Raw genomic sequence first — 14,683 nt, 5'->3', positions numbered from 1 at the left:
TCCTTTCCTCACTGAGATCATTACCCTGTTGGAGCCCTTGGACTTATAGCACCATGCTTTTCCAACTAGGGTTGTGGCTTAGCTGGTAATAATAATAATCCTCATGGGCTATTTGTCCCTGTTGGAGCCCTTAGGCTTATAGCACCCTGCTTTTCCAACTAAGGTTATAACTAAGTTATTAATAACAATAATCATGCAAATGACTTAACACTTCCATGTGCAGCATATGCCCAGTATGATGCCTCAAGAAAATGTAAATCACTAACTCACATCACACCCCAGGAAACACCTGAATGAACTAACCTTTCGTGACGAATTCGTCATGATAATTGGCCTCATTTCTTCCGTTCAGCTGACCGATGGAGGCGACGATTGTCGTCCTGTCGGAGAACCGAGGGATCGGAATGTCGTGCTGATCATTCGTCTCGTACGGACGGCTGAAGGTGATGGTGGTGATGCCGTTGTTCCGCTCGCCGCTGATGATGCTGGCGTCGTTCCGGCCGTTCACGCGTTCGTCGGGACAGACGCCGAATTTCCCGTCGCACTGTTAGGGAGAGATGATAGACACGGAACATTTCTTAATGGACTTTGGGATCTGATGCAAAAGCTCCCTGGCATTCATTCCTTCAATCATACTGATTTTGTTTATTGGTGAGATTCGTATGAAGTGATCATGATTGTACCATTTAAAGGTTTAAAGGCCACTCATGAATGGCGGAGGCAAGGGACAGTGATATTGCCCTATCAAGCAGGACAATTCTCTAGACTGACCATATATATATATATACATATGTTCAGTGCCCGAGCCAGCTCTCTACCCAGGCTAGAACCAAGGAGGGCCAGGCAATGGCTGTTGATGACTATACACATGATCAGCACCCAAGCCCACTCTCCATCCAAGCTAGGACCAAGGAGGGCCAGACAATGGCTGCTAATGACTCAGCAGATAGACCTATAGGCTCCCCAAAAGCCTCCAACCTTAGCTCACAAGAATGGTAAGGTTGCAGCGACCAAAAAAACTAAAGAGTTTGAGCGGGACTCAAACCCCAGTCTGGCGTTCATCAGTCAGAGACGTTACCACATCGGCCACCACAACCCCATCAAAAGCATATTCACTAATTACACACACACATGAGCACAAACTTTTTCTGGCTCTCAGGAGCTTTCTCGACTCACTATGTATGGTATTTCTAGACTATGAGAAAGCTTTTCAATCTTTCAAAACTTCAGCAGTAATGATTAACACTTTAAGATATCTGCAGTACCCTTGAAGTACAGCAATCCTAAAACTACATAAAGATAGGATGAAAACTCTGATAGAAAAAGGAGTTAGACAGGATAAGCATGCAAATGGAGCAGGGGAAGGAAAAGACGATGGATTGACGAGCTAATATAGACTGGCATAGAAAGACCATAAACAAACACGAATGGAAGGTCATGATGTCTGAGCCCTTTGTCCAGCAGTTGACTAGTTACGGCTGATGATTTCACATACACAAATATACATATACATACATACATATGCATATATATACACAAACATACATATATAAACAGACACACATATATATACATACATACACACACACACACACACACACACACACACATATATATATATATATATATATATATATATATATATATATATATATATATATATATCAGCTCACCCAAAACTGAGAACTTTTTAAAAGTGTGAAAATCTCCTAATGACTAACTTATAATTTAACAGTACCTGCATGTATCACTGTGGAATTTATTAGTCATCAAATAGATAAAGGAACAATTTAATAGGCCTATTTGATCAGAAGAAAAACACCTTGATTATTAACTAACTGTATGAAAATTGTAACTGATACAAATGCAGTTGAAGTAACATAAATAAAGAGCTTATGCATTCGTAAACAACCCAGCCACTGAGGGGGGCAAGCCAGCCTCAACTTGGTACCGGTCCCAAGGCCGGGTAAATGGGGAGGGTTTAGCCAAAACAGCTATGGTCAGTGAATATAGGAATGAAATTATGCCCTAGTAAACAAATCTATATTTTGAGCAGATAACTAGAGTGTCACCTCACCTGCGCCTTGGCATTGACGCTGTAATCCACTGCGTGGAAGGACCCGTCCTCTCTGTCGTAGAAAGCTACCACGATATCACTGTGTAGCATTTCAGGTCTGTACAGGGAAGATAAAAAGAATATCAATATTTCCTTAGGTTATGGACTCATGTTATTTTATATTTACATGTTCTAGTTAGAGCCCCACAAATAAAGGAAAATAGCAGCTTTTCTAGAAGGATACTACTTAATCACGCCATTGTTCTCTAGTTTTGAGTAGTGCCATAGCCTAAGTACCATGGTCTTTCACTGTCTTGGGGTCAAGTTCTCTTGCTTGATATAGATATAGATGGCATTGGAAAGGGGCATCAGACAACCGACCCCTTAATGTATGGATAATGGTGGGATAGAAGATAAACGAGGTATAGATACATAGGCATTGGAGAGGGCATATCAGGCTACCGACCCCTTAATGTAGGGATAACGGTAGGAAAAAAGAAGATAGACGAGGTATAGAAATAAAAGGCATAGGAGAGGGCGCATTAGGCAACCGACCCCTTAATGAGGGATAACGGTGAGATAAAAGATAAACATTACCATAAAACTTACCTCTCATTGGTTGGTGACAGACCGAAGGCTATATACTGATCCTCGTCCATCTTGGCGGTGAGCCGAATCTGAATCTCGTCCTGCTGACTCTGCCACTCGACTTGGAGGTTTTCGCTAAGCTGACGACAGTTATTGAACTCCGGGGTGGAAATGTGGGCCTGGAGTGCGGCAGAGAAGGAAGGGAACAAGGGATAAAAGTATTTTAGTATGGCACTCTATTTTCTTCTGATCTTTCATTTCCTTTCCCTTAATTTCTCTCACCCAAGAGGCCTAGCTAACAAACCTTAAAAGATCTAAAATGACTCAACAGTAGCGTTAGTGAAGATAATAAGAGAAAAATTAGTGTTAATTTTTTTTATATCTTTTTACAGGAAGGGGCTCTTTTAGCAGGAACTGGAACTGAAGGATGCTCAGGAGATACCTCCAGTAGGTCATCTCCTAAAATGTAAATGAGGAATAGTTTTCAAAATAAAGGAGACTATTGTTGAACGGAAACAGAAAACGGGGAGGTGGGTCACCCCTATCGAGAATGAAGTAGGCAGGGAAAAACTAATGGGGAAACCTTTCTCGAACACTAATTCCAGTTTGGGAACACTCTTGGAATCTCTGCTTCATCCACAAATCATTCAATGATGATCGAAGTTTCCGATAACAGTTTCAGAAAACCGGACGAAAGAAGCTCAATTGACTTTAGGTGGCCAAGCGGACGAGAGAAGCTTAATTAACTATAGGTGGCCAAGCGGACGAAAGGAATTCAATTGACTTGAGGTGGCCAGGCGTATGAAAGAAGCTCAATTGACTTTAGGTGGCCAGGCGGTCGAAAGGAGTTCAATTGACTTTAGGTAGCCAGGCGGACGAAAGAAACTCAATTGTATTGAGGTGGCCAGGCGGTCGAAAGGATTTCAATTGACTTTAGGTGGCCAGGCGGACGAAAGGAGTTCAGTGGACTTCAGGGGGCCAGGCGGTCGAAAGGAGTTCAATTGACTTTAGGTGGCCAGGCGGACGAAAGATGTTCAGTGGACTTCAAGGGGCCAGGCGGTCGAAAGGAGTTCAGTGGACTTCAGGGGGCCAGGCGGTCGAAAGGAGTTCAATTGACTTTAGGTGGCCAGGCGGACGAAAGGAGTTCAGTGGACTTCAAGGGGCCAGGCGGTCGAAAGGAGTTCAGTGGACTTCAGGGGGCCAGGCGGTCGAAAGGAGTTCACATGACTTTAAGTGGCCAGGCGGACGAAAGGAGTTCAGTGGACTTTAGGGGGCCAGGCGGGCGAAAGGAGTTCAGTAGACTTCAGGGGGCCAGGTAGACGAAAGGAGTTCAATAGAATTTGGGTGGCCAGGCAAACGAAAGGAGTTCAATAGAATTTGGGTGGCCAGGCAAACGAAAGGAGTTCAAATGACTAGGTGGCCAGGCGGTCGAAAGTTTACTTGACTTCAGGTGACCAAGTTTTATTTTACGATGAACTTTCGGGGTGGGACAAATCATATGTAGATTTTTTTTTTCTTTATCCACTTGACACCTTCAACCTTCAATATTGGAACATTAGTTTGTCAAACACAGTATTCAAACTTTGGCATGGTAAATGCAAACGACCATGATGCCTTTCAAATCTCAGAGGCTCGGGGAGAGAGAGAGAGAGAGAGGGAGAGTTAAAAAAAAAGGGTGGGGGTTCTTCTATGATACTACCCTTTACCCGGTCCTCTCTTGCACCGTTTTCCAATATCTTCACAGATTCATTTGAATAATTTTCCTCTTCTCCTAAAGCTTCCCGCAATGTTCCAGTTCGTAAACATAGAAGTGTTATTCTCCCTTTGCGGAACTTTGCTTTATTTAGCGTTTTCTGTCCTCTCCGTTTCTTCTATTGTTTTTCATTGTCTTTTGCGTATACTTCAACGACACATATTTCCCTTCCGCATATTCAGTGTAATGGCGAGAAAGACTTACATGGAAAGGAAAAGTATCGTCTTAGAGGGTTAGATGGGCTGTGTATGAGCAAAGAAGAATAAGGTTTCCTTTTGGAATCGGCCGAAGAATCCAATTCATCCCCATCAATCTGGGTTTAAGCTTTCGTTTCTAAATTTCAATTCATCAAAATTGGAGGACCAGCCTGTCAATCAGGTTTGGCTCACACGAATTATATATAGGTCCAGTCCGCAAGTCTTGTGGGTAAAGTTTTGTCACTTTTACCATTTATTTTTTCGGTTACGTATAAAAATAGTGTCTTCGATTGTGGTTTCACTTTGTTATTTCCTTGAAAATCAATTTATATGTGCAGTCGAGTCTAAAATTTCCTATGCACACTCCCATTACTGAAGCTTCCAAAACTTCAGGAATCTGCGTGGTCACGATTCTTAGTCGACAGGGGAAAGAAGAATGATTCAAGGCCTAATGCTTCGGATTGTAATATGCAAATATATATATATATATATATATATATATATATATATATATATATATATATATATATATATATATACGTATATATATATATATAATATACATATATAAGTGTATATATATACATATATAAATATTATATATATATATATATATATATATATATATATATATATATATATATATATATATATATATATAAATATATATATACATATAAATACACAAACAAAAATATATAGGCCTATATATACCGCATAATTTGTGTATGGTGCAACCTTAGTAACCAAACGGATTAGACCCAAGCTAATGAAGGTGCCACTTGAAGCATGTGATTATCATTTCGAGCTTGGCTCTTAAAATAAAAAGTGCGAGTTATACATAGATTGAATTCGTATTGACATTGAGAACTGGAGATTAATCATTATAATTATCAGAAGCAGTACATGTTATTATCGATACAATTGATCAAATCTCTGACATTGCCCTATTTAATTATTCAAGTTGTTCTGTCTTGTTTTCCATATACTGTATATACTGTATTTTCGTTAACTCTTTATTCCTCGTTATAAAGCTACTGTATTTCCTTCAGTATTTATATGAATTTTCCGGAAATAATTAATAATGAATCGATTGGAAACTTTTTTTCATTATTATGACGATCAAATAAAACATATTGTAAGAATTGAAGATATTGTATTGCCTGCTGAAAAATATCATAATTACATTTATATTACTAGCATGGGTAACTATAATCACAATAGTATCGATCTTTATAGATTTTCCATTATTTTTCGAAAATGTCACTGGAATCCTCCAATGATAAGGCGTTTGATCGATTTATTAACTGGTAGATTTTGTTCTAGCCTGGTACAGCTGGACGCAAGAATCTCTGGCAAACCCCGCTCTGAGGAAGTGCATCCTGTTATATCCTTACTGGGCGGCGAGTTACCAAACAGGTAAGCGTAGGGAGAGGAGGCACTCCCTGAGAGCTAGGTGTACGAGTTATTCCTGCGTCTGACTGTACCTTGAAAACGAGGGACGAGTTCTTAAAAGGGGAGGAATGCACTTCGATCCAGTTTCGTTATCTCTGAAAGCCGAGCTTGAAACAAGAAAGTGGCCGACAAGTTAAGAGGGATTATTTTTGCTTTCTGCTAGAACACAGGCGAGGCTTCGTGAAGCCACCATTCCCTAGAATGGCGGAGAGTATTTAAGGAATTCCCTCAAATGGTGGAGAGCATCTATGGAATTCCCTAAAAAGGTGGAAAGTATCTAGGGAATTCCCTAAAAAGGTGGAAAGTATCTAGGGAATTCCCTAAAATGGTGGTTAGCATCTAGGGAATTCCTTCAAATGGTAGAAAGTATCTAGGGAATTCCATAGAATGGTGGAGAATATCTAGGGATGAAAGATGCTCTGGTTCCGGAATTTCCTTTTAATATAATGATCACTCGTTTGTAAATCATAAACTTAGCATTTTATATCCAATTAGAAAGCTAATTCAATTGAAAATATATACTGGTAGTACTTGCAAGCATTATGCATTACTCTTATCAAAATCATTTGAGTTTTATAATGGAAAATATTACGACGAAGCCGAGACCCGTGTTCTAACATCAGAAAAGTTTAGTAACGTTAGAATGCATTTGTTTCCTGGTTAGGTGCTAGGTTGAAAAAACAAATAAAGCTTGATTGTTTGAACTAATAAATCCATTTTTATTTTATCACAATAATTGATAATTTTGACTTTTGCTTTACCTTAAAAGAATCTCTGTTGTGACATACAATCTAAATTTACTAGCAGAAGTATGTACTTTAATGTTATCGTTACTAATAATCAATTAAGCCAGTGTGTCAACAATCATCAAACTACTGAATTACTCCATCTAATGACAAAGTAATAAATCTATTTGACTAAAACTAATACCAGAAACTACTCAATTAAGAAAGAGCCGTCTACCATATTACAGCTGGCAATTGAAACGGAAGCTGGTATGACCAACAAGCAGAGAGCAAAAAAAAAGAAAAAAATTTGGGCTGTTGTACAATATAATAATTATCTACTCTAATAAGCATTATTCTATGAGCTAATCCAATACAGAAGGTCCTTAACTTATAGACTTAATTGGCTCCAAGAAGCTTTTTATAAATCGAATTGTTTGAAAGTCAAAATTTTTCTAAATTTGGCCTAGGGTAGGCCTGATTTCCAGCAATTTTTTTTTTTTTAATTTTGGCCTAGGGTAAAAAGTCAACAAATAGTCTGGTTTCATATGAAATATTTATCAGGTTATTACAAATGTTGTTTTGCTTACTGTATTGAATGATATAACATTGTTTTATTGCAATATTTCTTTATGCTATCTTTGTTATTTTCAGTTGAATTCGTGTTTGTATCTCTGAGTGTTTGTAAGACGAACGTTCGTAAGTTGAGAATCTTCTGTACCACATTTTATCAATGAGAAATTGTTTGGATCTCCGTTGATTCTTGACTTCGTGATCTTCTGTTTACATTAAGAGCTTACTCTTCTTCTTTCGATCTCATCAAGCCAGCTTTTCTCAGCTCTATATAGATCTTGTTACTTTAGAGGGATATTGTCATTGATAAAATGAGATCTTAGAGGGCAAACTTAAACCATTATTCTAGCCAGGAAAAAAACAAAAAAATGAAACGAAAATAAGACATAAGGAGTTCACCAGTTTACTATAAAATCTTTCACTCAGTGAACAGGACAGATAAATGACTCTTTGTATTTTCCTGAATGAATAACAACAAAAACAATTTCTCCTTGAAACAGAAACAGATCACTCGATACACAGCTATACACACATACGTACACACACAAAAGTAAAGTAATAACTGAACTAAAAAAAATGGAAATAAACAAAAAGAACAAGTGAGCACCGAAGACCCTTTTCATCTCTACTTACCCAAAGTGTGTAATTTTTTGCGTGTTTTTTTGGGGAAGCTTTTTAATATGCATGTGCTGAGAAGGTGGCCAGGAGGGAGAGCAGCTCACGAAACAAGAGGGGAATTTCTCTTGGTCCCGAATTTATGTTTTTTTTCTTTGTTTTCTCAATTTTTTTGTTGGTGGGTTAAAAAAGTGTGTCTAAAGGGACTCTCTATGAAGGGCAAGGGAGGGGGGGGGGAGGGTCTTTTCAGGCAGGCGTCTAATAAGTGGGAGATAAACTACGATAATTGGTGGGAAAGAGAGAGAACGACGTGGGAGAGGGGTGGACGAGAGAAGGATAAGATCTGTGCATAGGAGTAAGGTAAGGCAATGAGAATAGGGAACACGAAAGAAAGGGAGAAGAAAATGAAGATGACAAATATGTCGTTAAAGAATAAACGGCAGAATCAAACGAAAAAGAGAGACATAGAAAATCAATAATAAAAAGGGAACTAAAAGACAGACAGAAAATTAATAATAAAAAAAGGAACTAAAGGAAAATAACAGCTACCTTACAGGAAATACATTTACTTAGAAAATCGAGGTTGTTAAAGCTCAAATAGATTATTATGAAAAGTCAGGAAAACACCAAATTCAGTTATGAACTGAATAGAGATATTTTTTTATTTGGACTTGGTTGAAAGAGAACCAGACTGGCTACGCTCATTTAAATCGAAAGGGTACATTGGACGACAAGCAAAACAGCTGATGGACTGTAGCAATATTTACGAAAAAAGAAATTTAAAGCAAAATAATGTGGAAATACTACTGTACTTGATAATATCAACTCTATAGGCAAGGCAAGAGGGTAGAGAAATCCAGTAGAGTGCTTTATAGTTCATCTAAGGGCATCAACGAACAACAAATACATTTAAAGGAAACTTTAAACGGAGACGTACGCTACACCTACGATAAAAGAAAACGGGACAATTATGAGGATGTAAGAAAACGGGGCAATTATGAACTTAAAAGGGGGAACTGAGGTAGGTATTTGGAGGTGACTAATGTGAGACATTCGGAAGGGAGGAATTTACTTTAAAACTTAGATTGAGAGAGAGAGAGAGAGAGAGAGAGAGAGAGAGAGAGAGAGAGAGAGAGAGAGAGAGAGAGAGAGAGAGAGAGAGACGTAATGAAAGCTCAGTAAGTTTCTATGAAGGTGGAACGAAACCCACTAGTTATGTAAATCCTGTGTGTATTATATATATGTAATATACACACACATATATATTTATATATGTATATGTATATATATATATATATACATATATATATATATATATATATATATATATATATATATGTATATATATATATATATATATATATATATATATATATATATATATATATATATATATATACAATACATGCATGCATACATACATACATATAATATATATAATAAATATATATATGTATATATATATATATATATATATATATATATATATATATATATATATATATATATATATATATATATGTATACAATACATGCATGCATGCATACATACATACATATAATATATATATATATATATATATATATATATATATATATATATATATATATATATATATACAGGTGTGGGTATACATATACATATATGTGTATATATATATATATATATATATATATATATATATATATATATATATATATATATATATATATATATATATATATCCCACACATAATTTCGTAGTTAACATTACGCGAAGCAAACAACTACTTAAGAGGATGAACTGCGTTGGCAAATAGAGATCAATGCTTAATTACGTTGCAGACAAACTACTTTGGCAGCAACTGTTGCACAGAGTTGCAAAAAAAAAATCCAACGAAATATAAAAGAAACAAATATTGGAAAAGAGAGAGAATCTTTCAAGTTTCTTTACGAATTACTGTGGGAAAAGTAAAGCGAGTCAGGAAGTATTTTGTGAATTAAAAAATGATGGAAAAAGGACAGACGCGCCACTGCCATAATATAGGGAAATTAGGCAAGTGTCCTCAATGCTTGCTGTGTAGCTAAAGGCTTTTATTTACCATTAAAATATAAAGTGATTAAAGTTTATTTTTTACGTTCCCTTGCTAACTACTTACTGATGGTCCATCGATATATATATATATATATATATATATATATATATATATATATATATATATATATATATATATATATATACGTATAAATATATATATATATATATATATATATATATATGAATATAAATATATATATATATATATATATATATATATATATATATATATATATATATATATATATATATATATATATATATATATATATATATATATATATATATCTATACAAAATATATACTATATACATATATATATAAATACATACATATATAAATGTATATATATATATATATATGTATATATATATATATATATATATATATATATATATATATATATATATATATATATATATATATATATATATCTTATATGTATACATATGAATGCTTACATCAAAATAATCTGGATAATACGATTCTCTTACTACAATATCTCAAATCATTTAATAACAAGATTTACTCGTTGATGCTGCAAAGATTGGTTTAGGAATATAAAAAAAAAATCATAATAGAGTAAATAACATTGGGAATGATTCAAGCAAAGTTTGTTTTCTAGTAATTTCTAACATCACGAGTGTTCCAATGAGATTAAATAAAAGATTGACTATTTCTCGACAAAAGAGAGAGAGAGAGAGAGAGAGAGAGAGAGAGAGAGAGAGAGAGAGAGAGAGAGAGAGAGAGAGAGAGAGAGAGAGAGAGAGGACCTGTTGAGTGAAGTGGAAGAGGCGAGAGAGTTACAGATGGAAGACACCCGCCCCATCTACTGGGAAGAGAAGCCGAAGGAAGGAACTCAAGAGAGGGAGGGCGAGGAAAAGGACTTGAGGAATGCAGGTGAGGGTGGTGGTCGTTGTGAGGAGTAGGAGAGAGGAGTAAGGAGAGTAGGGAGCACCACTCCCGATGTCAGAGTCAGCCCCCGAAGTGAAGTTAGAGCCATCCTGTGAATCAGAACCAGAGTCTGGGTCAGTGTCGGAATCAGTAAAGTCTACGGTGTTATCCTGCCACTCTTTCCCGTGAGTGTCAGTGGGGTGGTGATCCTCCTGGCTGGGCGTCTCCACCGGCAGGTACGCATCCTTCTCTTCGCCTCCGTAGGTCACGCCACCGCCATACGCTTCGATCAGTTCATCAAGCTGGTAGTTTGCAACCAAGGAGGTGTATGTGAGAGGAGAGGAGATCGAGCTTGTCAGCACATGAATAAAACAAAATAAAAAAAAAAAAACATTAACTAAATAAAATCATAAATAAACCAGTGGGGAGCTTAGGCCTACACATCAGGGCAGACAATTGCTCGAACGGCAAACATTGCAGTCCAAAGGGCGCCGTCCTCCGGCGGTCATCATGCATGCATGCACAATCAGTCAAAACAAAACCAAAGTATAAAAATATTTTTGCAACAAAATAGCAATGATTTTACTAAAGTAAAAAAAACAAGATAATTCAGTGAATCAATCCAGAAAGAAGCGAAGCACAAAATGAATTACGAAATCAAAAGATACAATCGAGAGTAAACAGCGCGCAGAATAGGTGTAGGTACATGCGCAGCACAGGGTTCTTTTTGTTTTAAATGTTTGTTATTTTCAGATGGTTGGGTACAGGAGGAAGAACGGGAGAAGGAGGAGGAGGAAAGGTGACAACTTACTTGACCCGGCTCGCCCAGATACCACCAGAAGGGCTGCGAACAAAGAACACCCGTATGAGGCTTCTGCTGCTGCTCTCCAGCTTCTGCTGCGACTACTTCTGCTCCTGATGTTACTGGTCCGTAGCCAAAGGTGGTGGGCCCCGAGCAATATATGGGTGCGCTCTCGGTGCTGGACCCAAGCAGCAATCGCTCGACCCTATTCTATCTTAAGGGGCTCTCTCTCTCTCTCTCTTTCATGTTTTGGCATTTATTACCCTAGTCCATCAGACAAATGCAATCCCTTTCATTTTTGAGGGGTAGCTTACAAAAGATATATATTTTTTGGGGGGGTAGCTTATAAAAGATCCTTTTTGGGGGTAGCTTATAAAAGATAATTTTTTGGGAGGTTACTTATAAAAGGTCATTTTGGGGGGTAGTTTATGAAAGATTATTTTTTGGAGGGTTGCTTATAAAAGATCATTTTTTTTTTGGGGGGGGGGGTTGCTTATAAAAATCCTTGGGGGAGTAGCTTATAAAAAAAAATTGGGAGTTAGTTTATAAAAGATTATTTTTTTTTTGGGGGGGGAGGTAGCTTATAAAAGATAATTTATAAAAGAACATATTGTGGGGGAACTTATAAAAGATTATTTTTTTTGGGAGGGTAGCTTATAAAAGATAATTTTTTTTTGGGGGGGGGTTAGCTATAAAAGAAAATTTTTTGTGGGGTAGCTTATAAAAGGTCGTTTTGGGGGTGGGGGGGGGGGCGGGGGTTGCTTATAAAAGAATATTTTGGGGGTAACTTATCAAAGATAATTTTTGGGGGTTAGCTTATTAAAGATATTTTTTTTTGGGGGGGGGTAGCTTATAAAAGATTATTTTGGGGGGTAACTTATAAAAGATATTTTTTTGGAGGGTAGCTTGTAAAAGATCATTGTTGAGGGGTAGCTTATAAAAGATCATTTATGGGGGAAAGCTTATAAAGATGATTTTTGGGGGGTTTGCTCAAAAAAGATAACTGGGCGTAGCTTATAAACGACAATTTTTTTTGGGGGGTAGCTTAACTTGTTCAGGAATTACTGATTTTCCAATAAGAAAAGTTCTCTAGGGTAATATTGATTCCCTTACTAACAAAATTATAGAGGAAACAACTAATATAATTAATCATGGCTTTGGAATTTTCCACCCATAAGGAACTAATGTTTTTGAGATAAATCAACCTTTTTTTTTTTGGGGGGGGGGGGCCCGCGCCACGAGATAAGACCCCCCCCTTCCCAAGGGCCCCCCACCCCCCTCCCCACGAGCCGAGTACCCTCTAGAGATGCGAGGGTCCAGCACCGCCGCTTTCTAATTTGTCAATTTTGGAATGCATCTTACCATCTTTCTCTAGGCTGACAAACTTGTAAACCTATTTTAGCATGAAACATGTTCACTAAACCGAAATGAAAAACAGACACTAGTCGTAAATAAAGGGAAATGCAACGAACTGAGAACAGATATGTTAATAGTCTGAGCCCAAATCTTCGTTAGCTACATTCATTAAAAATACAAAAAAAAAAAATCTTCGTAAACTAATAGTTGTGACTGTCTACATGATGACTTCCTATATACAAATAAAGGTGGCGGTCTATATATGTGTGTATGTACATAGGCATGTATATAGATACACACAGATATACATTATATAAATTTGAGGTCTTGACGGTAAGATATGCATGCAGGTCATCTATATGCATAGAAACTTAATAATAGTAAAACATATTACAGAGTAAAAGTGGTCAGAATGAGTGGCAGTTCAGAAAAATCACTAATTTTTATCATATTCATCACATTTTTCAATTTGATAACTAATTGGCTACTTGCTATCTTTATAAATATAGATATATTTCCAATATAGTTTGAGAGTGACCCATTAAATGGTTTCATTTTATGACAGAATATTTACATATACAAAAAACATATGAGCATGTCCTTAGGCAGAAGGACCTCAACATATCAAAAACTGAAGATCAAATTAAAGATCAAATTAAGTGGAAATGAGAAGTAAATTTACATAAACAAAGATAAGAAAAGGTGGATATGAAATAAGGTGTAAGTGAACGACACGTAATAATCTATGAATAATGAATGGTGTACAGTGCGACCAAAGATCTCATGTGGCTAAATCGAGAAAACTCATAAAATAATTTAGTATATTTTTGAAATTTCCTTATAGAAATAATTTAATTATGATTACTAATAATGACGAAATTATAGAGACAATAAAAAAGGAATTCTTCAGCGACTATAGTCGCCGCAGAGATTCTGGGCGAAATAAGCCCCTCCCCCCTGATGACGTCATAGCCAATCACGTTGTCTCCCACATTAGCAGCGGTCACAATACATTCCCTTACATATTTCAAAGTATACCATCTTATAATCAATTATTTGAGATGTGTTGTGATTAAATTTTCTACCATGTTAGCAGCGGCCATAATACATTCCCTTACTTATTTCAAAATATACTAACTTATAATCACTTTATTGGGATGTGTTGTGACTGCTTTTGACGCAGGTGACATGATGGTTGGCTATGACGTTATCAATGGGTGGAGCTTATTTCACCCGGAATCTTTGCGGCAACTTAGTTAATACTGGTCAATTTTGTTGATAGATATTACAAATTTTGCTCGTGAAGAATTTCAGAAAGGAAACTGTTTCAAATGCTTTTTTTGCTCAATATGCTGACATAAGTCTCATAATATAATTATATGACTGATATATTCTAACGTTGTTACTCATCTTTAAACATTTGACGTTTTTATTTACAGTTTCTCATACATACTTTAATTGCTTTCTATCTATTTCATTTCTGCACTGGGCTGTTTTCCTTGAGAGCCCTTGTGCTTGTAGTATCCTGCTTTTCCATCTAGGGTTGTAGCTTCGTTGGTAATAATGCTAATAATACAAGGGCAGCTACAGG

General features: G+C 36.5%; 1 protein-coding gene across 2 annotated transcripts in view; it reads right to left on the bottom strand.

The window, feature by feature from the left end:
• The window catches only part of LOC137645591 (protein Skeletor, isoforms B/C), a 78,308-nt gene that overhangs the window by 6,667 nt on the left and 56,958 nt on the right, over positions 1-14,683 (bottom strand). Inside the window, exons 4-7 of one of the 2 annotated variants that reach the window (XM_068378391.1) lie at positions 11,746-11,778; positions 2,666-2,823; positions 2,078-2,174; positions 304-544 (exon numbers count right to left, since the gene is read on the bottom strand). In XM_068378391.1, coding sequence (XP_068234492.1) covers positions 304-544; positions 2,078-2,174; positions 2,666-2,823; positions 11,746-11,778 — 529 coding nt within the window. The remainder of the gene's footprint in view (positions 1-303; positions 545-2,077; positions 2,175-2,665; positions 2,824-11,745; positions 11,779-14,683) is intronic. The other variant, XM_068378392.1, reaches the window with a different exon arrangement.

The sequence above is a fragment of the Palaemon carinicauda genome, chromosome 8 (assembly GCF_036898095.1).
Source record: "Palaemon carinicauda isolate YSFRI2023 chromosome 8, ASM3689809v2, whole genome shotgun sequence".
In the NCBI taxonomy this organism is placed as follows: Eukaryota; Metazoa; Arthropoda; class Malacostraca; order Decapoda; family Palaemonidae; genus Palaemon; species Palaemon carinicauda.
The sequence above is the reverse complement of the archived record's forward strand: the minus strand, read 5'-3'. Positions and strand labels throughout refer to the sequence as shown.